Here is a 23,518-nt window from a genome sequence, read left to right on the forward strand (position 1 = left end):
TGACTTCCGGCTTGTTTCCTTTTCACTTCTACAACCTTTGGTCTTACTTTCTCTCTACTTCACTTTTCTCCTGTTATGGATTTAAGTCCTCTGGACCCTGCTCAGGCCCTACCTGGCTGAGGCTCTCTTCCCTGCCAGGCAGAGGGCTCTTTTCCCATCCTGGTTCAAGCAGCTGAATAACGAAACGGAAGCTGAGATCCACAGAGCACAAGTGTTATTCAGTGGCTAAGCAATGGAGAAAGGGAACTAAGTTCACAGATCAACTTTTCATCCATGTGGTGCGAGAGATTGAATTTTCAAGAATGAAGGCAAAAGGCAGAGGAGTGAGGCTGATGGTGGAGAGGCATATACACTAGTCTAACCAAGGAAGGAGTAGGGCTCTCTGAAAGTAGTGGAGTGCCACCCTCTTACTAATTTTTTTCTGATCCTTAATGTCCATTTAATATGCTTGTTGACTTAAAAGATAGTCACCACATAGAAATTGAAAGTTATCTTTTATATGGTGGGAATTTTTAGGACTTCAAACCCCGAAGACAGCTTCTCAAAGTGACCCTGACAGAATTGTTGGGGGTTGGGAGGGAGGTGTTCCATGGTGGGCTGTGGGTTCCGGGGCTGGGGAAGGATCAGGTTAGACAAAAGTTTGCAACAAGGGAGGCAAGTAGTCTTCAGATGATGTTCACATCAAAGATTATTGTTAATTAAGGAAAGCCAGATATCTCAAATTAAGGAATTTAGCACTGTTCTACATATGGGAAGATGCAAGTGTCTGGGCTTACTGAAATCATTCCTTTCATATGCATCTCAGCTATCTGGGGCCAGCATCCTGCTTCTTGGTTTTTCACGTCCTTAGAGTGGCTGCAAAGGACAGCTGCTGGATTGCAGGCACTGTTCTCCTTTTTGGGCACTCTCAGGGCTCAGAAATTCACATTTGGAGGCCCGGAATCACTGATGGCTATGACATCCTTGTTTACTGACATGGCAGGAAACACTCAATTTCACATGCTAATATAGTAAGGTTAACATATGATGAGACTCAAGGTCTGTTGGAGGTCAGATTGGTCACCATCTTGGTCCCAGCTGGTTCCATCTGGTTTTTTTTGTTGGTCTTATCTCTGAACCCTTTAACTTAAAGATTTATGTTGTGTGTGTTAGTCATTCAGTCACGTGCGACGCTTTGCAACCCCATGAACTGTAGCTTGCCAGGCTCCTCTGTCCATGGAATTCTCCAGGCAAGGATACTAGAATGGGTTGCCATTCATTCCCTTCTCCAGGGGATCTTCCCAACCCAGGGATCAAACTTGGATTTCGCGCATTGCAGGCAGATTCTGTACCATCTGAGCCACCAGAGAAGCCCTTATAAAGATTTATGTTAGCTCCTGCTAAAGATGGGGATTCGCTGGTTTTGAGCAAAAACCTGGGGCAGTTCTGGAAACACACCCACTGTTGTTGAACCCAAGTTCGTGTGCCTGGCACACAGAGACAGAGTTTAGAGCGGGAAAGGTTTATTGTAGGGCCAAGCAAGAAGAATGGGTGACTCATGCTCAAAAGAGTCTAAAGGCTGTGGGGCGTATGACCTTCCTCTGATTGGTCGGTGGGGAGGTACCTGGGTGGTGCTCTAGGAATCTCAATCATCAGCCTTCTGGTTCCAACCAGTCTGGGGTCCAGACTTGTACTCAGCCTGAAGTTCCCATCCTCCCTCTGGGTGGGGCCCTAGTTTCTGTAGAAGAACTCAGAGATTTCTATCAGATTGTTATGTATGTTCCTTCAGGAGGAACTCTGAGTCCTGTGACTCTATTGTTCTAATTATTAACTGTTTGAATCTGCCCTCTGAAACTCGGGGAAGGTCTAGAAGGCTGATGCCTTTTCCCTGCAAATAAGAATTGGGGACACGGAAAGGCTTTTGTATGCTGGAGGGTCTCACAGGGTCCTGCTTGGTTTCACTGCCCTTTAAAGGCCAGGACGGTGCACGAGCAGCTTTGGGGGGTCATTGTGAGCCAGGGACTGGTGTATCACACGCCTTCACAATCTTCCCTTAATTCTAGTGTTCTGCCTGCAAGAGGTCAAATGAGGATTCCTTTCCTGTCACTCCATGGATGTTGACTTGCCTTCTCATGACCATTGTCTGAACCTTTCCCACAGTGAAGCCTGGGAAAAGGGGCTGCTTCTCAGAGAGGCACGGGGCTGAACCTTTGTGCTCTGTGATCTCTTGGTTTCCTCTGAGGATACTGTCCTTGCACCAGGCCCTCCAGCCTGGACTCCTGCAAGCAGTCTGGGAGGGGAGGGAGTAGAGGCCAGTCTGTGCACAACTTAAGCTTTTGCCAAATTGGAAAGTCTGCAGGTCCTCAATGGAAACACCGGATTTCCTCTTGTTCCATGGCCCTCATGCCCCACACCCACCCATCCTAGGCAAGTTCCTTCCCTCTTCCTGAAAGCTGGTTCTTTCTGCTGCTCCAGGGAGCTTTTATTCAGTAGGTTATATTTCTTCTTATCTTCCATAAGAAATGTGGTTACAAGCACGTGAATGTAAACCACCCAGCACCCCCCCCCTTCTCTTGGCAAACACTCAAAATCTGATAAAGCAATTTGGTCTATCTTTTCTGCAGTTTAAAACTTCCATGTGCTGTATACATGCTCCTTAATGAAGCTAGCAACTCCATCCGACTTGCTAACTCAGCTCCAATGTCCAACAAGGTGCTGGAACTGGAAGGAAACTTAATAGAACTGCCTCATTTAACAAATAAGGAAACTGAGCCCCAAAGATGCTAAAAGACTTGCCTGGGGACCTACAGTTAGCCAATGGGAAAGATTGAGGGCAGAAGGAGAAGAGGGCATCAGAGGATGAGATGGCTGAATGGCATCACTGATGCAGTGGACATGAACTTGGGCAAACTTCAGGAGATGGTGAAGGACAGGAGGCCTGGTGTGCTGCAGTCCACAGGGTTGCAAAGAGTCGGACACAACTGGGCAATTGAACAACAACAATGGGAGAGTGTATCACTGGTTGTTAGAAAATACTTCAGTCGTTTTTAATTAACAATGAGGTCAGATTCTATGCAATTGGTTGCTAAAAATTTAAATATAGTAAGATTATTTACCCAAAAGTCTAAACACTAGAAGCATCTAAAAAAAGTACAGTTGCTGTGAAGGAAATAACTGTAAAGTGCTCATTAAACAAGAATAAATCCAGTGAGCTTGAGGAACTTATTATATGCATGCTATATGTTCATAGTGTCTACTAAAAAAGATGTACAACTTGAGAATTGTGACTTAAGTTTTATTTGGGGCAAAATAAGGACTGCATCCCAGGAGGCAGCACCTAAGATAGCTCTGAGAGACTGCTCCCCAGCTGCAGTGGGGGAAAGTCAATATATACGGTTTTGGTGAAGGGGGAGTTCAATACCATGACGCACTCATTTTACAAAAGGTTTGTTGTTAGTCATGAGGATCTGATGTTACCATGAAGGGACTTGGTGCTTCTCTGGATATATGCAGAGTACATCATGAGAAAGCTGGACTGGATGAAGAACAAGCTGGAATCAAGATTGCCAGGAGAAATATTGATAATCTCAGATATGCAGATGACACCACCCTCATGGCAAAAAGAGAAGAAGAACTAAAGAGACTTTTGATGAAAGTGAAAGAAGAGAGTGAAAAAATTATCTTAAAGCTCAACATTCAAAAACCAAAGATCATGGCATCCAGTCCCATCACTTCATGGCAAATAGATGGGGAAACAGTAGAAACAGTGGCAGACTTTATTTTGGGGAGCTCCAAAATCACTGCAGATGGTGATTGCAGCCATGAAATTAAAAGACACTTACTCCTTGGAAGAAAAGTTATGACCAACCTAGAGATCATATTAAAAAGCACAGGCATTACTTTGCCAACAAAGGTCCGTCTAGTCAAGGTTATGGTTTTCTCAGTAGTCCTGTATGGATGTGAGAGTTGGACTATAAAGGAAGCTGAGCATAGAAGAATTGGTGCTTTTGAACTGTGATGTTGGAGAAGACTCTTGAGAGTCCCTTGGACTGCAAGGAGATCCAACCAGTCCATCCTAAAGGAAATCAGTCCTGAATATTCATTGGAAGGACTGATGTTGAAGCTGAAACTCAAATACTTTGGCCACCTGATGCGAAGAACTGACTCATTTGAAAAGACCTTGATGCTAGGAAAGATTGAAGGCAGGAGAAGAGGACAACAGAGGATGGTTGGATGGCATCACTGATTCAATGGACATGAGTTTGAGTAAACTTGGAGTTGGTGATGGACAGGGAGGCCTGGCATGCTGCAGTCCATGGGGTCACAAAGAGTTGGACATGACTGAGCGACTGAACTGAACTGAACTAGATATGAGGAGATGCAAGGATTGAGATCATAACATCTGTTCTAAAAACATCCAACTATTTAAAGCCCTGTCCCACCAGATTCCCTGGAGCACAGAGTGCCTCACTCCACCCTGAACTTGCTCCAGGTTGTTGAAAGTCAACAGCTATAGCAGCAGGGGGTTCAATTTCCTAGAGGCAGATGGCAAATGCTTTTGTTGTTCAGTCTTTGGCAATGCCCTTGGTGAGTTCCAATTTGTAGGTGACAGTGACATGATCTAAACACATGTCATCTGCATATTGGTGGCATCATGGCTGCCCAATCCATGCAAAGAGGACAGGACGGTCATATTAAAATGAGCAATCACAGTAACCACAGGACAGTCTTGCTGCCAACACAAAAGTCTCAGTTCGTTCATTACATTTAATAGATAGCAACTGTTTCAAAGTATTGAATTGCCATTTTGATGCCAAGCATGGCCCTGTAGGACTCCCGGGCATAAAGGTCATTTTGTCTGCCATTTCTTATAGTAAGACTCCAGCCTCCATGACCTTCTCTGAGTTCTAAAGAGCAGAAGAGTTACTAATCAAGAGAGGAGCAGCCATGAAACCACCTGAGGCAAGACTAAAGGGACCAGAGAGGCTTATCAAGATTAGGAAACCAGATCCCCTGAGGTCCTGTTTTTGCTGTTATTTAGTCATTAAGTCATGTTCAACTCTTTTTCCACCCCATGAACTGTAGCCGTCCAGACTCCTCTGTCCATGGGATTTCCCGGGCAAGAATACTATAGAGGGTTGCCATGTCCTTCTCCAGGAGATCTCAACCCAAGAATCAAACCCACATCTCCTGCCTGGCAAACAGATTCTTTACCACGGAACCACTAGGGAAGCCCATTGAGACCCTGAAGACACCCTGATCTTGTCAGCAACCCTACCCTTTTGAAACTTTGCAGAAAAAAGAATGCAGGACTTGTACTGCCTTGATCCTTATCATATTCCCCTCTCTGACTATATGTGCTCAGTGGTTCAGTCCTGACTGACCCTTTGCAGCCACATGGACTGTAGCCTGGCAGGCTCCTCTGCCCTTGGAATTTTCCAGGCAAGAATACTGGAGTGGGGTGCCATTTCGTACTCCAGAGGACCTTCCTGACCCAGGAATCGAACCTGTGTCTATTGCGTCTCTTGCACTGGCAGGCTGATTCTTTACTCTTCTGCCACCTGGGAAGCCTGACTACATAACCTCCCTATTTACTAGGGGGGTGGTGGGCACAAGTCTTGAGGTTCTCATCTACTGTGTTCCCCTTTTGCCTGCCAAAGAAATAAAGCCACTCTTTCCTTCTCCATAATTCTGTTTCTGTATTTCTGTTTGGCAGTGGTGCACAGAGAGTCAAGATTTTGGCATTCCATTTCAAAAATATGTACCTTGCCGAATAAATGCCCTCTTTCCCCATCATTGTGCTCTTTCAGAATTTAGATGCCTACATTCCAAATATATAATTAATCCAGAACTGCCCAAATCCTGACATTCTGAGTAAACAATCTTAAACTGCAAATGCACAAACTTGTTTCAGTATTCAAAGCCACAAGAGATACATTTTAGGAGTATCTAAAATGTATTTAGAGATACATTTTGGAAAGCAGAAATAATTTATAATATTCGTTTCAGTCTGTCATTTTCTACACTTTTTTTTTTCATTTTCTACACTTATCTTGAGAGACAAGATTCATGATGTTTCATGAATTTTTTAAAAGCTTGGACAAATAGTCCATGAATTAGGACATACGATATCTTCAAGTACTAGATTCTCAAACTAGCTGCCAAGTCATTCTTTTTCATTTCATTCATTTTTTTTTTTTCTTTTATCCTACCCCTTGGGGGTCATCAGACCCAGAAACTGAAGGATTGTGGTCCTGTCTTGATGTGCATTCCTCTCATGTCTAATTGAGAGCTGGATATGAGAGCCCTTCTATATGATTCTATAATCATTTGAGAATGTTACCCAGTTCAAACTTGGTCTGCTCACCACACAACAGGCCAGTTAACTGAGACAAGCTGTTAAGCTTGGGCTTTCCTGGTGGCTCAGCTGGTAAAGAATCTGCCTGCAATGTGACAGACCTGGGTTCGATCCCTGGTTTGGGAAGATCCCTTGGAGAAGGGAATGGCTACCCACTCCAATATTCTGGCCTGGAGAATTCCATGGACTGTATATCCATAGGGTCTCAAAGAGTTGGACATGACTGAGTGACTTTCACTTTTTGCCTGCAATACAAGAGACCCTGGTTTGATTACTGGGTTGGGAAGATCTCCTGGAGAAGGAATAGGCTACTTACTCCAGTATTCTTGGGCTTCGCTGGCAGCTCAGCTGGTAAAGAATCCACCTGCAATGTGGGAGACCTGGGTTCGATCCCTGGATTGGTACCATTCCCCTGGAGAAGGGAATGGCTACCCTCTCAAGTATTCTGGCCTGGAGAATTCCATGGACTGTGTAGTCCTTGTGGTCGCAAAGAGTCGGACACATGACTGAGCAACTTTCGAAAGGTGTTGAGGCATGGAATACAATGACAGAGAGGATGGCAGACTGATGTCTCAAAATAGCCATCTTGTTAGGGGTCTGGATGCCAGATTCTTTTATAGGGCAGAGAGACGGAGGAGTTGAGCGATTAAAGACATTTTCTTGCAGATATCTCCTGGAATGACCAACCTCAGGAAGGGTTGTGTTAACTTCTTTAAACTTCTTTAGGCAGAGGGACAAGGTTCCCTGGGGCAGGTCATTATGTGTGATTATAATGACAAAAGCAATGAAAAAAGAACATGAAAATCAAAGAAACATATTTCATGGAGTCAGAATTGGCTCTCACCTGCAACAAGAACATCTCTCTCATCCCCTAAAACTGTAGCATAGACCTTGGAAAGCTTCACTTTCCACAGAATCCATTATGTGTCCCCAAATGTGCCACTTCATGGTCCTTCACACACTGTATTCAGCAATCTCTTTCTCCAGCAGATCATAGCTACCGCAGGGCTGGTCATCATCTCTTCTCTGGCCTAGCACAGTGCCCGGTACAATCAACCCTTATCGCATGAAAACAAAGACTGGCTCAGATTCTTGTTCTGTCTCATACACAGCCATTCAGTTTTCTTCAAGAAAATTAGAGATACCAAGGGAACATTTCATGCAAAGATGGGCTCAATAAAAGACAGAAATGGTATGGACCTAACAGAAGCAGAAGATATTAAGAAGAGGTGGCAAGAATATACAGAAGAACTGTACAAAAAAGATCTTCATGACCCAGATAATCACAATGGTGTGATCACTCATCTAGAGCCAGACATCCTGGAATGGGAAGTCAAGTGGGCCTTAGGAAGCATCACTACAAACAAAGCTAGTGGATGTGATGGAATTCCAGTTGAGCTATTTCAAATCCTGAAAGATGATGCTGTGAAAGTGCTGCACTCAATATGCCAGCAAATTTGGAAAACTCAGCAGTGGCCACAGGACTGGAAAAGGTCCGTTTTCATTCCATTCCCTAAGAAAGGCAATGCCAAAGAATGCTCAAACTACCACACAATTGCACTCATCTCACATGCTAGTAGAGTAATGCTCAAAATTCTCCAAGCCAGGCTTCAACAACACATGAACTGTGAACTTCCAGATGTTCAAGCTGGTTTTAGAAAATGCAGAGGAACCAGAGATCAAATTGCCAACATCTGCTGGATCATCAAGAAAGCAAGAGAGTTTCAGAAAAACATCTATTTCTGCTTTATTGACTATGCCAAAGCCTTGGACTGTGTGGATCACAACAAACTGTGGAAAATTCTGAAACAGATGGGAATACCAGACCACCTGACCTGCCTCTTGAGAAATCTGTATGCAGGCCAGGAAGCAACAGTTAAAACTGGACATGGAACAACAGACTGGTTCCAAATAGGAAAAGTAGTACATCAAGGTTGTATATTGTCACCCTGCTTATTTAACTTATATGCATAGTACATCATGAAAAACGCTGGGCTGGATGAAGAACAAGCTGGAACTAAGAGTGCCAGGAGAAATATCAATAACCTCAAATATGCAGATGATACCACCCTCATGGCAGAAAGTGAAGAAGAACTAAAGAGCCTCTTGATGAAAGTGAAAGAGGAGAGTGAAAAAGTTGGTTTAAAGCTCAACATTCAGAAAACAAAGATCATGGCATCCAGTCCCATCACTTCATGGCAAATAGATGGGAAAACAGTAGAAACAGTGGCAGATTTTATTTTGGGGGGCTCCAAAATCACTGCAGATGGTGACTGCAGCCATGAAATTCAAAGATGCTTACTCCTTGGCAGGAAAGTTATGACCAACCTAGACAGCATATTAAAAATCAGAGACATTACTTTGCTAACAAAGGTCTGTCTAGTCAAAGCTATGGTTTTTCCAGTAGTTATGTGTGGATGTGAGAGTTGGAGTATAAAGAAAGCTGAGCACCGAAGAATTGATGTTTTTGAACTGTGGTGTTGGAGAAGACTCTTGAGAGTCCCTTGGACTGCAAGGAGATCCAACCAGTCCATCCTAAAGGAGATCAGTCCTGGGTGTTCACTGGAAGGACTGATGCTGAAGCTGAAACTCCAATACTTTAGCCACCGGATGCGAAGAGCTGACTCATTTGAAAAGCCCTGATGCTGGGAAAGATTGAAGGCGGGAGGAGAAGGGGACAACAGAGGATGAGATGGGTGGATGGCATCACCAACTCAATGGACATGAGTTTGAGTAAACTCTGGGAGTTGGTGATGGACAGGGAGGCCTGGCGTGCTGCAGTCCGTGGGGTCATAAAGAGTCAGACACAACTGAGCAACTGAACTGAACTGAAGTCAGTCATGTAGATAGTTAAAAATTAGCCAGTATCCTGGTCTTCCAAAACATAAGCCGACCTAAAGGTGTCACAATCATTTGTATTTATAATGTTTCTCAATCAGCTGTAGGCTTGTGTGTAACACCTGGGGCTGCACAGTGGTAATCATATGTGCTTTTAGGTCTTTAACAGACAGAAACACACCCTGTTTGTTGTTGTTGTTGATGGTGGTGACAGGTGCCCCAAATCAAGGTAGGAACTTAATAACAGCTGCTGTGCCAAAGTGACGAAGTAGCAGGGCTGATGTTTAAAGACTCAGGATTGTATCTGGTCCTTGAATCTGAGAGTTAAGAGTGAATTAAAACAATGCATTAATTAGGGGTTTTGTTTACCTGTAATGGAGTGTCTAATTAACAGGGCTTAAATAAGATAGCAGCCCATTTTTCTTTCAATCTAGGATTGGTACAGCTGCTCAAGGAAGCCTTATAGTTGGTCACAGGATGGTTGCTAAAGCTCCAGTCATCACATGTGCATTTTAAGCATGAAAAAGGGAAAAGAACTCTCATAAAAAAAAAAATAAACCTCTCTGATAGACCTGCTCAACCATTTCATGGGCCAAGACTATATAGTTATGGCCACGCCTCTCTGAAGGAACACTAAGAAATACAGTTTTTTGGTTGGGCACTTGTCTTACAAACACAGATGGATTTCTGTTAGAGGGAAAGAGAAGAGAAAGAATATTGTGTAGGCAACTAGCCTCACTCCTCTCCTTTGACTCCTCAGACATACCCTTCTTTATATGGGATAGACTCTCTATTATCAAGAGAGAAGGCTCTGAAGCCTCATATAGTTGGCAAGATTAGAGCCCTGGGTTTCTGGGGGGCAGGGGGGTGGGGTGTAGGGTCCACTCCATCAGTTCTGGATGCAACTCCTTGCAACTGAGCTGTGACACATCTAACCTGTAGTACTGGGGAGATATAAAATAGCTACAATAAAAAAATCTGTTATATAAAAGGAGGTATGGAAAACAGAGCAGTCACTGTTCTTAGCAGTGACAGTGCCTTGTTCGAGTGGCAAGAACTCCTGTTCCTTGCCCTCTATGACCTTTGCCTCGCTCTAGGAGTTATTCATCATTCATTGTCTTCCAAGACCACTTCTGGGATGGGCATGGGGAGGACACCTTCTCCAGGACTACACACATCATCAAGTCTACTTCTTATGGAGGAAAATGGCTGCAAATCCGATTGGGGTCTTTTGACAGTAGAGTTCCCTCCAAATTCCTTCCAAACTTAGTAGACTTTTCAGGCCAATTCCTGATGACTTGTTCCCTATAGTTTCTAGTTTATGAGTTCTGCCCATGTCCCTGCACTTTTGCATAATGTCTGCTACATAATGTATGCTGCTGGTCATTGCTGAAACAGTGACCTCCAGTGGGTGATCACACCCTTGGCAGCAGCCTTACGACCTCTGTCTGATAGGATACCACCCACCACTTTCTAATCAAGCAGACTGTCTGCCCCCTGCCAGGGTCCAAGTGCGGGCCTCACAGGCAGCAGATTGCAGGCTGAATGTCGAGCATGCCTTCCTAAACAGAGCGGTATTTCTTCCCATCTCACTTGCCAGCTGAGTTGAAGAACTCAGGACTTTGATAGAACTGAAAAAGCACCACCAATATTTTAAATTTTTCCTACCAACTTCTTTAACACCACAGCTTTAGTCAACAAATGTGTGACTTTCCACTGCATAGCAGCTGCCATATGGCCCAAATACTTCATAGAAGAGCGAGGGGCACCTTTTCAGCCCACAGTATCTTAAGTCCTAGGCATCTGCCTCCCTCCCTTCCTTGCTTATCAAGTTCCACATTTTAGGTTCTGTTACTTTAATTTTACTTATTTATCCATCTCTCTATCTTTTGGCCACACCGCCCAGCATGTAGGATCTTAGTTCCCTGACCAAGGATTGAACCCACGCCTCTTGCAGTGGAAGCCCAGAGTCTTAACCACTGGACCACCAGGGAAGTCCAGCTTCTGTTACTTTTAGTTTCCCCACTTTTAGGTACCACACTGTGCATTTGTTTGGAGTTTAATTTAGCTAGTTTGTTGGATTTTGAAAAATCCAAATAATAGTGATTAAACAACATGTTGTTGTTGGTAAGTATCTAAGTCATATCCAACTCTTTGTGAGCCCATGGACTATAGTTTGCCAGGCTTCTCTGTCTGTGCGATTTCCCAGGCAAAAATACTGGGGTGGGTTACCATTTCCTTCTCCAGGGGATCTTTCTAACCCAGGGATCAAACCCACGTCTCCTGCATTGGCAGGCAGATTCTTTACCACTTAGCCACCAGGGAAGCCCTGATTAAACAGCACAGGAGGTTATTTTTCCTTCCACATCTGCTCTTAAGGAATGCCACTGTGAACCCCACCTGGGAATTTCCACGTTCATCTCACTGGCCAGAGCACTTTTGGAGAGCTCTTTGTATCTCCTCCAAGAGAGACTGGACTGATGGGCACGTCACCACACCCAGGAGCATACAGAAAGAAAGAGAAGGGTCATCAGGTAGACAGCCAGAGCTGCTGACTTCACCTGCTTGTTGATCTTAGGAGGTCCGATGGTGGCGGGGCAGAGATCCCCAGGCTGGGTGCCTGGGTAAGCCTGGTGCAAGTGCAAAAGGGCGAGGTTGTCAGGAGCAGGCAAGGAGGTCTGATAGAGAGGAGCAAGGCCCTGGCCCACGGGGCTGGGTTCTAGTCCTGACTCTTTTACTCACTGTGAGAGCTCAGGCATTTCATTAGCCTCTCTGTTTCTGTTCTTTTTTTTTGAGCCTTTAGAAACTGCAGACTAACAATACCTCCCTGCAGTAATGTTGGGAAAATTAAATAACAGAATCAGTGGAAAGGGCTCATTTAGAACAGTGTCTGATACATGGTTATGCTTAGAAAACATTGGTCAGTAGACTGTGTTGGTAAAACGGATGCCCTTGTTTTGTAAGGTGGTTGTGGGAGAATGAACAGACAGGGAGGAAGCAGCCAGCACCGAGGACACTTCCCCCCACCTCCTTGTAGCCAAAAGTCCTTTCTCTCCCGGCTCTGACCTCAGGGTCTTTGCACTTGGGGTTCCTCAGCAAAAACAGCCTTCCCACAGATATTCTCTCATCTCCATCTCTCACTTCATCCAAGTCTTTTCCCCAGGGTCCTTTTCTAATCCCCTCCCATACCTGTTCCTCCAGGGCCTCTGACACTACTGCAATTCTCTTCACTGTGCTAATCACCATGTGACCTTACTGTATTCCATGTTTACCAATGCACCTTCCTCAGAACACACGCTTCTTGAGGCTCGGTGGGAGTGTCGTCTGTTCTGGGTTCAGCATATGATGGGCACTCACTGAACCTCTGTTGAATAAGTCAGTAGTCAATATTTAATCCACATTGGTTTCCTTTTAAAATGTGAGCATTTTCTAAAAGTCAAAAGAGGAACCTAGTCTGGTAGGAAGAAAGGCTCTAGATGGAGGTGGAGGAATTTGAACTTAGCAGAGGTCAGAATAGGAGAACGTTTAGAAGCCAGGACAGTTGGAAGAGAGTGTTGGCACAGGCCAGCCCAGTATGAATCAGATTTTGAGGCAAGATCTGAATAAGCCAGGAGACCTCTTCACATCCCTGCCTAGGTTCAGGATTTCACCTTGGGTCTCATGTGACTCTGAGCCTGTGACTTTGGGCAGATGATTGGTTTCACTCAGTTCAGGGTTGTTTTTCTTTCTTTCTTTTCATTATTAGCCTCCTCCTCTCACACTGGAAAATTTTAATTTAATTTCAGTTCTCACACACACACAATTAAATGCTACAGAACAAGTGTCAGGTGGGATTGGGGATCATAGCAGAAGGAGGCATTAACCATTATAATCTCTGAATTTTGAGAATGATGTCACCCTGCTGAGGATACATGGCTTAGCTCAAAGGGGATCCATGAACGGTGGTCGATTCTAACACCATATCAATAAATTAACTCAGGGACAGAAGCATTTATTTGGAATGTTAAGGCTGTCAGCTTCAAGCTACTCAAAATTAATTTAAATTATCACAGCTGTTTGCTTGAGATGAGAAGCTAATTGGAGAATTAAGCACGGTAGATAAAAGCGAACTGCACTCTTGCAGTGGCTCCCCAAGTCCACAAATTCTGCTCCCTCTTAAAATGGGTCGATCTTCAGGATGAACATTTAGACCTTAACACGTATCAGTCATGGAGGGATGTTGGTATTTGTGATGACTGGCAGACTTCTGTGTCTTCTCTGTGTCAGCATTCTGTTCACTGAGCTATTTAGTGCTGGATTGTTTCATGGGATATTGTGAACATACCACATTTCTCCCAGTAGCCTTGTAAGAGCGTGTGTCTTTGCACATGCCCCAAGTCATCTTAGATCGTTGCAATGGATGGGAATGCCTCTATGCCCTTTATCTGTAGAAAAACCCACAAAAGGAGTTGATCAAATAGGGAACTGGAAAGATTACTGGTAAATTCCAAGTTTTAGGTAAAGAATTGAAAGGTTATGTAGTCCATGAATAACCTCAATAAGATTAAGTCTCTTGATGGTGTCTGTACATTTGAAATCACTTTTCCTTTTCTGAAAACTCCACTGTCCAGAGGGTGGACTCCCAGCAGCCGTGTTGACACCTTGTGACCGCACCTCCTTGGCCATAACTGATGGATGGACTCCTGATGGAAAAATGATCCAATCCGAGCCAATCAACTGTATTCACCGCCAATGTACTAATTAACAACTTCTGAGTTACAAAGAGCAAAAAAAAAAATGGTTTTTTCCTCTAAGTTGTTAAAATTTTCAAATGTAATGTATGACAAAGATCAATGTTGTTGTTCAGTTGCTAACTTGTGTCCGACTTTTGGCGACCCCATGGACTGCATGCAGCACTTTAGGTTTCCCTGTCCTTTACTGTCTCCCAGAGTTTGCTCAAACTCATGTCCATTGAATCGGTGATGTAATCCAACCATCTCATCCTCTGTCACCCCTTCTCTTCCTGCCTTCAATCTTTCCCAGCATCAGGGTCTTTTCAAATGAGTCAGCTCTTCACATCAGGTGGCCAAAGTATTGGAGTTTCAGCTTCAGCATCAGTCCTTCTAATGAATATTCAGGGTTGATTTCCTTTAGGATGGACTGGTTTAGTCTCCTTGCAGTCCAGGAGACTCTCAAGAGTCTTCTCCAGCAACACAGTTTGAAAGCATCAATTCTTCAGCACACAGCCTTTTCTGTGATTCAACTCTCACATCCATACATGACTACTGGAAAAACCATAGCTTTGACTGTACAGACCTTTGTCAGCAAAGTGATGTCTCTGCTTTCTAATATGCTGTGTGCTGCTGCTGCTAAGTCGCTTGAGTCATGTCCGACTCTGTGCGACCCCATAGACGGCAGCCCACCGGACTCTGCTGTCCCTGGGATTCTCCAGGCAGGAACACTGGAGTGGGTTGCCATTTCCTTCTCCAATGCACGAAAGTGAGAAGTGAAAGTGAAGTCACTCAGTCGTGTCTGACTCTTTGCGACCCCATAGACTGCAGCCTACCAGGCTCCTCCATCCATGGGATTTTCCAGGCAAGAGTACTGGAGTGGGGTGCCATTGCCTTCTCCGAATATGCTGTACAGGTTTTGCTTTTCTTCCAAGGAGCAAGCGTCTTTTAATTTCATGGCAAGTTTTCATTTATTTACACATCTCCCACTAGACTATGCATGCCTACAGGACAGGGAATTTACCTTTTGACAATATATTCCCAGTGCCAGGTTCAAGGTCTGGTTCTCAGTATATGTTCATACGTTAGATACATGTTGAAAAAAGTGGAAAAGAAGTGGACGCATTAGCTGCTCAGTCACATCCAACGCTTTGCGACCACATAGACTAGCCCACCAGGCTCCTCTGTCAATGGGATTTCCCAGGCAAGAATACCGGAGAGGATAGCCATTCTCTTCCCGAGGCAATCTTCCTGAGAAGATAGATTCTTTACCATCTGAGCCACAGGGGAAGCCCTAAATGCATGTTGCATAAATACAGTCTGACATCGAGGGGAAAAATTCTCTATTGCTCTTAAGTTTGTGTCTCTTCAATCACTTATTTTCCAAATGAACATCTAACCCAATATGTTTAACTCTTGTTTTCACATGTATGGAACCATCTGAACTGTGACTAACACCTTGAATCACCATCAAAATTTTAATTTTAAAGAATCTTTTAAAAAATATTTTAAATTATTGAGAGTCTACAAGGTGACAGACAGTGTGCTGGGGTGGGGAGTATATTGATGAACCAGACATTGTCACTGTACTTGAGAACCTCTCTGTGGCGTGTGAAAAGCCTCAGAGATCATTTAACTCAACTTTCTCACTTTACAGATGAGGAAACAGAGACTCCTAAGAGTTGTTCAGCCTGATGGAAAATGTTTTGATTTATTCATGAGACTTTAATATGTCCGTGTGGAGTTACTATTCAGTGAGAGGTGTTACTTATTTGGCCCAAAGAAATTGATTTTTGTCCATATATGGATTATCTTTTCTTTGATCTTGCCTTTCTTTTTAATAGGCACATGGTTATGTAGATGATATTTACTAGGCTTTTGATTTATAAGGAACCAGTTAATAGCTGGCACTTCAGTTCTCTGGAAACTCACAGCCTACTCAACTAGAAGTTTCTTTACGGTTCCTGAGGAATAAGGTCATTTATTCTTGACATGGCTTCTGACACCTCTCCCATTTGTTATTATTCCTTGTTAAATCACTTCCTGAGAAGGCTTGAGAATGTTTTCCATCTTAGATGGCACGGTTTATATTGACTTTCTCTAGCTGAGAGTGAAGTTCTAAGAAGAGACTGAAAGGGGTCATTTTTCTGTGTTTACAGAGGATGGAGGTGAAAATCTCTTTGGAGGAGAAGGAGAATTGGCCAGGGAGTTCAATTAACCTTCCACTGGGAGGAATGGATTGTGTGCTGGGCACTCTGCATGTTTGGGCAGGGGGAAGTGAGGGAAAGGGGATATGACTGCCAGCCTTGCACAGGAGCCTGCAGTAGCCACGTGCAGCCTGGGGAGTCTGTCACCGAGTGAGCCACATACCCAGGACAAGTCAAGGAGTGGTCAGGGCTGCTCATCCAGAAACCTGGAGAAACATCTCTCTGCAGGAGATAGCTTTGGGGTTGGCCTCACATAGGTTACTTTCAACAGTTTGCCAAAGAAAAATAAGAGAGGAGACTAAAACCTGGAGGCTGTAAAGAGACATGATTCTGTTTGAATGTACATGATGAAGCCAGGACCCCAGCTAAGCTTAGGACTCACAGTGGTTTGGGGGAGAGCCGCGTCTCCCTCCCGGCTCTTCCTCTTGGTTGTACTGTCGAGCAGAACTCTGGAATGGAGAGACCTCCTGTGCATGCACTGGGGCCCATCAAGGCAAATGGACATAGATCTGAACTTCCTGGGAATGTGAGCTCTCCAATATGTCCAGCACCCCTCTGCAGTCTTCCGGGGAGTCTTGTCACACAGCCTCCGGGGTGGATGTGAGTTTGATGGGACTTGACCTGGCAAAAGTTATCTCATTTCCTTACTGATCAGAGAAATGTCCTGGGGAAGGTCAGCGTTTCAGAGTGTTCTTGTCCGGGGGAAGGGGGTGTGTGTGTGTGTGTGTGTGTGTGTGTGTGTGTGCATCCATGCATCTGCATATCTGTGTATGTCTGCGTGTGTGCAACTGTGCATACATCTGTGTGAATCTGTTTCTGTGTGTACCTCTGTGTGCATTCGTGTATCTCTATGTGCCTGTGCATCTCTGTGTGACAGTATATGTATACATCTATGGGTGCATCTGTGTGTACATCTGTGTGCGTCTGTGTTTCGGTGTGTGCCTCTGTGTATTTGTGTGTGTGCACCTCTGTCTGAGTATGTCTGTGTGTGTGCATCTCTACATGAGTGTGTGTGTGCATGTGCACAACCATGCATCTGTGTATCCGTGTGCATCTGTGCATCTGTGTATGACAGTGTGTGCGTGTATTTCTGTATCAGTGTATGTGTACATGTTCACACGGGGTGGAGGGAACACAGCAATGGGATGGGGAGGGGCGCTAGGTTCCTGACTCAAAAAGCAAGCACCCTTCTTCTGTAATGCTCTCCTGCCGTGTGTTCTATGTCAGAAGGCTCACTGCTGTAACAGGAGTTTTTTGTTTTCCCCTCCCAGGTGTGAACAAGTCCAGGGGAGGTCACCCTGTCGCTGCTGGAGGAACACCTCATTTCCAGGTCCTCCACAAGCCCGACTGTGAAATGAACCAAGCAGGCACTGGCGGGACACTTCCTTCCTCTCCTCATTGACGCTCCGGGCCCAGCGATTGTTCCCCTGTTGCTCTGATTGTGAACCGTCCTCCTCTTGCCAAAGCAAACAGCCTGGACTGGAGGAGGAGTTCCTCAGGCTTGTCTGCCAGCCTGACCATGAACGCAGGCCAAGCAGACGACAGCCCGCGTTCCCGAGGGACGTGGGGCCCCGCGGGGCCCAGCCCTCAGCAGCAGGTCCTCTCATGATGCTGGCGCCTGGGAGTGAGCACCATGCCCATCACCCAGGACAATGCCGGGCTGCACCTGCCCCTGCTCTACCAGTGGCTGCAGAACAGCCTGCGGGAGGGCGGGGATGGCCCGGAGCAGCGCCTCTGCCAGGCGGCCATCCAGAAACTGCAGGAGTACATCAGGCTGAACTTCGCGGTGGACGAGAGCTCCGTCCAGCCCGACCGCAGCCCGCCTGGGATGGAGATCTGCACCGTGTACCTCACCAAGGAGCTGGGCGACGCGGAGACTGTGGGCCTCAGTTTTGGGAACATCCCTGTGTTCGGGGACTATGGGGAAAAGCGCAGAGGGGGCAAGAAGAGGAAGACCCACCAGGGCCCTGTGCTGGATGTGGGCTGCATCTGGGTGACGGAGCTGAGGAAGAACAGCCCGGCCGGGAAGAGTGGGAAGGTGCGCCTGCGGGACGAGATCCTCTCCTTGAACGGGCAGCTGATGGTCGGCGTTGATGTCAGTGGGGCCAGGTGAGTCGGGGAGCACCAGCTGGCAGTGTGGGGGCGGAGGTGGGACCCTGTGGCTCACTGATGCCTGCTGCTGAGGGCTGTGAGCCCTCCCGTGGTGAGAAGCCAACAGCATTTATCCCATGGAGGGAAACTACACACTCCAGAGATTTTGCGGTATTTATGTTTGTTTTGCTTCATTCTCTCTTAGAAGACTCAGGCTCAGAGTTTTTCCTTTTTTTCTTGAAACTTGGGGTAAGAAAGAAATAGTACATGATAAGAGGATGAGAAATGTTACACTGAGTTAGACCCAGCATCTTACCTCCAATCGGAAGGCCATAGATTGGGCCTGCCTGTCCCTGTAACCTTTGCCACCAAATCACAATTCAGAAGCCTCTTGAGATGCTTAGAAATGTCTTTAGACCACCGCCCTGCAGTTTCCCCATCCTGGGAAGATCCCCTTGGATCTCATCTCAATGAACATATTTCTCTTTTCTACCCATGTGGCCACTTACCATGGCAGTAAGTTATGGTTGAACTGTTTTGCTGTTTCTTGAGTGAATTATGGTCCCCAAGACCACCTTCAGCTTCTATGATTCACTAGGAGAACTCACAGAACTCAGAAAAGCTTTTATACTCACGGTTATAGTTTTATTACAGTGAAAGGAATCAGATTAAAATCAACAAAGGTGCACAGAATCCAGGAGAGACCAGGAGCAAGCTTCCAGTTGTCCTCCCCTGGTAGAGTGATAACAGAAGTACTCGATTCTCCCAGCAACAATGTGTGACAACGTATATGGAGTATTGGGGAGTCCTGGGGAGCTCACCCAAGTCTTGGTGTTTTTACTGGGGGTTAGTCAGTCACCTAGACACCCCACGCCTGTGTAGCTGACCTTTGTTACTAAGTATCCAGCCCTTCCAGAGGTCAAACTAATACCACAGTGATCCAAGGCCCCCACCAGAAATCACATTAGCATAAACCACCTGGTGTGGCCGAAGGCCTCAGGCATACAATGACACTCTTTGTTGTTGTTTAGCCTCTCAGTTATGTCCCGACTCTTTATGACCCCATGGACTGCAGCACGCCAGGCTTCCCTGTCCACTGTTTCCCAGACTTTGCTCAGACTCATGAAATAGGAAACAGGCCTGTGGGTGTTCTAAGATGCACCCGGGGTTTTTTTAGTCCAGTATGGTAAGACATGCAGACAGAGAAACAACTGTCAGGAAGGGAGGAGTTTATACCCCAGATTCCTAGAGGCAGGAGGCAGAGCGCAGAGCCGCAGGGGGAGGCACCAGTGTTGGTCAGGAGACCGAGGGTGGGAGGGGAAACAGGGCCCAAAGCCTTTACGAGGGTTTCAAGGGAGAGACTGGGTGAGACGTGGTGGGTACACTGAGGAACCTTAGGATAGGACAGTTGTAGTAATTTCGGCAAGCTCTGAGCTATAGGGGTGGTCTCCAACTGTCCAGTGCCTGACCCCGACTAATTTAGTCAGGGGAATAGAGACTTGATAGGTGGTGGTGATGGTGGTGGTTTAGTTGCTAAGTTGCATCCAACTCTTGTGACCCCATGGACTGTAGCCTGCCTGGCTCTTCTGTCCATGGGATTCTCTAGGCAAAAATACTGGAGTGGGTTGCCATTTCTTCTCCAGGCTTGATGTGTGAGAGTTGGATAAAAGAGACAGTTGGGATTTGGGCTCTGGACTAATTGGTTAGTATGATTGATATCAAAGGCGCGCTCCTCAAGAGAGTTGTTTGCTAGCTCTAGGAGTTAGCTGCCCCTGATGGATAGGAGGGGCAGTCTCTCCAGGATCAAGTCTCCAAATGCCAGAGCATCAAGACTACAGGAACTGAGGGAACAGCCAGTGTACTGGGCTCTGAACATTTTCCATGGCTAAGGGAGTAAATCCTCCAAACATAACTTTTTCACCAGGCAACAGTCACGGCTCTGAAATTCCCTTCTCTAAGGGGCTGTTGTGTGTACACCAGGTGATGAAGGGCTAGGTGAAAGAAAGTCTACCCAGGAGGTCCTCAGGTATAGGCATAGAAGAAAGGAGAAGGCCAAAGCCCTCTGCTTAGTCTTCAAGACATTATAAAAGTCAATCAGGCAATGAGACAAGGGCTCCTGGAGTCCTGGTCTCCCAGTGCCCAGAACCACCAGGACATTCACAAGACAGGAGAGAAAAAGACTGGGTTGATTTTTCAAGATTGACTCCTTAGTTCTCTGGCATAATTACAACAAAAACCATTTATTAAGCAGTTACGGCTCTAGGGACTCTCCACCGCCACTGTCATTTAATACCTACTACAACTCTATATAAGGGCATCCCCGGTGGCTCAGATGGTAAAGAATCTGCCTGCAGTGTGGGAGACCAGGGTTCGATCCCTGGGTTGGGAAGATCACTTGGAGAAGGAAATGGCAACCCACTCCAGTATTCTTACTGGAGAATTCCATGGACAGAGGAGCCTGGTGGACTACGGTTCATAGGCTTGCAAAGAGTCTGAAGTGACTGAGCATGAACAGGAGCCCAACTCTATAAAGGACAGTTTTAGAGGAGAACCTTGACACAGAGAGGGCATGTAGCTTACACAAGGTCACCCGAGAAAGAGGCAGAACCAAATGTGAACTTGAGTCTAGCCGCCACCACCGTCTGTGCTCCTGAGCCCTGTTCTGTACCACCTCAAATCTGCCCAGACCTGTACTCGGGCCCTTCATGCCATCTGGAGCTCAATATCATGGATGGTTTACAGCTTCACAACGTACCTCCTCGACATAATCGTAGACAAAAAGGGCAGTGACAAGAACCAAACTCTAAGGCTTCCACTTACTCCAAACTGACAAGGAAAACAGAAGCCGCTCCCTGCTGTCCCCTACCATGTCTTATGAAAGGAACTCAATGTTCATATAAACTTCCTTTGGCAAACTTATATCTAGCCTGAACTTTAGAACTAGAAGCACTTTGAGATGAAATGTCAAGGAGTTGAAAGGGTTTTGAATGTTCTCAAGATATCCTTTTTCACTCTTTGTAACTCTTTGCTTCAACACTAAATTTTCCCACATACCTATATAGGTTTTGTCCTAAAAAAGTGGTGAGTAGGAATTTGGTTCTGCAGAAACCCCAATGTACCTCTCTCCCCCTCAGCAGACAGCCCCCTCAGTGACTGTATATTCACCATTACTTGTAGGCAACAGATTTCAGGTGTCAACACACTAACTTCCCTATCCCCCCACCAACATGATAAGCTGGAATATCACTTGGAATTATAATAAGAGGCATGCTTTGGGGCAAGCCATTCTGCCCCTTCTCTTGAGTTTGATGTTGAATTAAAAAATCCCTTAGATGATGTTATGGGTTGAATTATGTGTCATACCCCTCCAGATTCACCTGTTGAAGTCCTACCCTCCTCCCTCGCCAGTACCTGAGAATGTGGCTTTATTTGGAAGTCGGGTTGTTGCAGATATATTTAGTGAAGATGAGGCCCTATGGGAATAGGGTCAGCTCCTGGTCCAATATGACTAGCATCCTTATATAAAAGGCAGATCTGGGGACACAGACATGCACACAAGGCGAATGCCATGTAAGGCTGGGGTCAGCCTGCCACAAGAGAAGGAACTACCAGAAGTTAAGAAGTTCTATAGGGTCTATGGGGTCACAAAGAGTTGGACAGTACTTAGCGACTGAACAATAAGAGAGGGACCTGGAACAGATATTTCTCCCATACTCAGAGGGAGTGTAGCTCTGCCAACACCTTCATCTTGGACTTATAGTGCCAGAACTAAAAGACAAATTTCTGTTGCTTTGGCTACTTGGTTTGTGGTACTTTATTGTGACAGCTCTAGCAAACTAACACACGTGATATTCTGACCCTGTCACCTACGGCTGGTCAGTTATTCAAGCAATTTCCTCCCTGACAAGATCACTCTGGAAACTTCAGAGCATTGTGGATGTTTTTGGAAGAGGACACTCTGAAAATTGTGTGTGGGTTAAGTGTGGGAGGAGCAGGTGCAAAATGTAGAAGATGAGCTCATGGTTGGCTTATTTTAAAAATTAGCTTAGGGTCAGTTTGGAAAGATCATCCCTGCAGGAAGAGTAGAGAATTCACAGCCATGGGTCTGACACCCGTCTGCACCCCTAGAACCATTTTCAGAGCTTAACCTGAGAGCGTCCCAAACTTATCCCCAGACCGCAGACCCCATTCTGCTCTCTCCCTGACTGACACTCCCAAGGTTTGCAGTTTGCTTCCAGGCTCCCCAAGTAGCTCTGGGAACCCCTCATTCTTTTGAGTCGTGACAGCGTCCTGGTGGAGTGAACTTCTTGAGAACTTTCTGAGGTGGGAAGGAGTACCAGTAATGGGTGCTATCACATGCCGCATCTTGCAGGCATGGCTGGTAAACACATGGAGGAAAGCTTTTGTTTGCAACTCTATCATACCTACTCTGGGGAAGATGAGGTTTTCTGGAATGTTCTATTTATATCTTTTTGGTGAAGGGAGAACTGGGAAGATTTTTTTTTACATTATTTCCTACAAGGAATACTTTGTAACCCTAGTCCCTCCCCCCAAGCCCCATCCCTCCCTCGCCACCCCATTTCTCCCTCCCCTAACTTTCTATAAGTAAACCAGATCTGTTCCCTGAGGACAGATTGTTCCAAATTGGTAACAAGATGTGGAATTAATTAAAATACAACCCACACACCAAAACAAAAACAAGTAGCCTTTTCTGAAAAGTAAAAGGGCCCATGTTCCACTGAAAATGTATTTTTTAGGGTATCAAATTCAACTGGACTTTTTTGTACTGTTAGTAAATATGAGCAGAGCACAGTGCAGAGAACATGGGCCTGGGAGAGGCGGATCTGGCTTCTAGACCCACTTATTGGCCGCTTGGGTGAGTGACCTCAGCCACGGAGGCTGATGCTTTCCCCAACGGGGTCATTTAGTGGGTGAGATAAGAAGATTTACTTGATGTCCTGAATAGGCCTCGGGCACATGTAGATGTTCAGTCAAAGGTAGCTTTTCATATCCTTCCTGGTTGGCCTCAGGCGATCTGAACCCAGGGCACAGCCTAAACTAAGAAAAGGCCTTTGAGTTTGAAGGGCAGCATCCATGTGCGTGCTTAGTTGCTCGGTCATGTCCAACTCTTTGCAACGCCACCATGGACTGTAGCCCGCCAGGATCCTCTGTCCATGGGGATTCTCCAAGCAAGAATACTGGAGTGGGTTGCCATGCCCTCCTCCAGGGGATCTTCCCAACCCAGGGATCGAACCCAGGTCTCCAGCATTGCAGGCAGATTCTTTACCCTCTGAGTCACCAGGGAAGCCCTTGAAGAGCAGAGAAGAGCCTAAAAC

The 23,518-nt window shown here is 45.7% G+C and overlaps 1 protein-coding gene across 3 annotated transcripts in view; it reads left to right on the forward strand.

Annotated features, from left to right (window-relative positions):
* The window catches only part of PDZD2 (PDZ domain containing 2), a 395,696-nt gene that overhangs the window by 124,326 nt on the left and 247,852 nt on the right, over positions 1-23,518 (forward strand). For all 3 annotated transcript variants that reach the window (XM_065905523.1, XM_065905524.1, XM_065905525.1), the window contains exon 2: positions 17,363-18,200. In XM_065905523.1, the coding sequence (XP_065761595.1) occupies positions 17,725-18,200 (476 nt within the window). In that variant the 5' untranslated portion in view covers positions 17,363-17,724. The remainder of the gene's footprint in view (positions 1-17,362; positions 18,201-23,518) is intronic.

Source organism: Muntiacus reevesi, chromosome 14 (genome assembly GCF_963930625.1).
Source record: "Muntiacus reevesi chromosome 14, mMunRee1.1, whole genome shotgun sequence".
In the NCBI taxonomy this organism is placed as follows: Eukaryota; Metazoa; Chordata; class Mammalia; order Artiodactyla; family Cervidae; genus Muntiacus; species Muntiacus reevesi.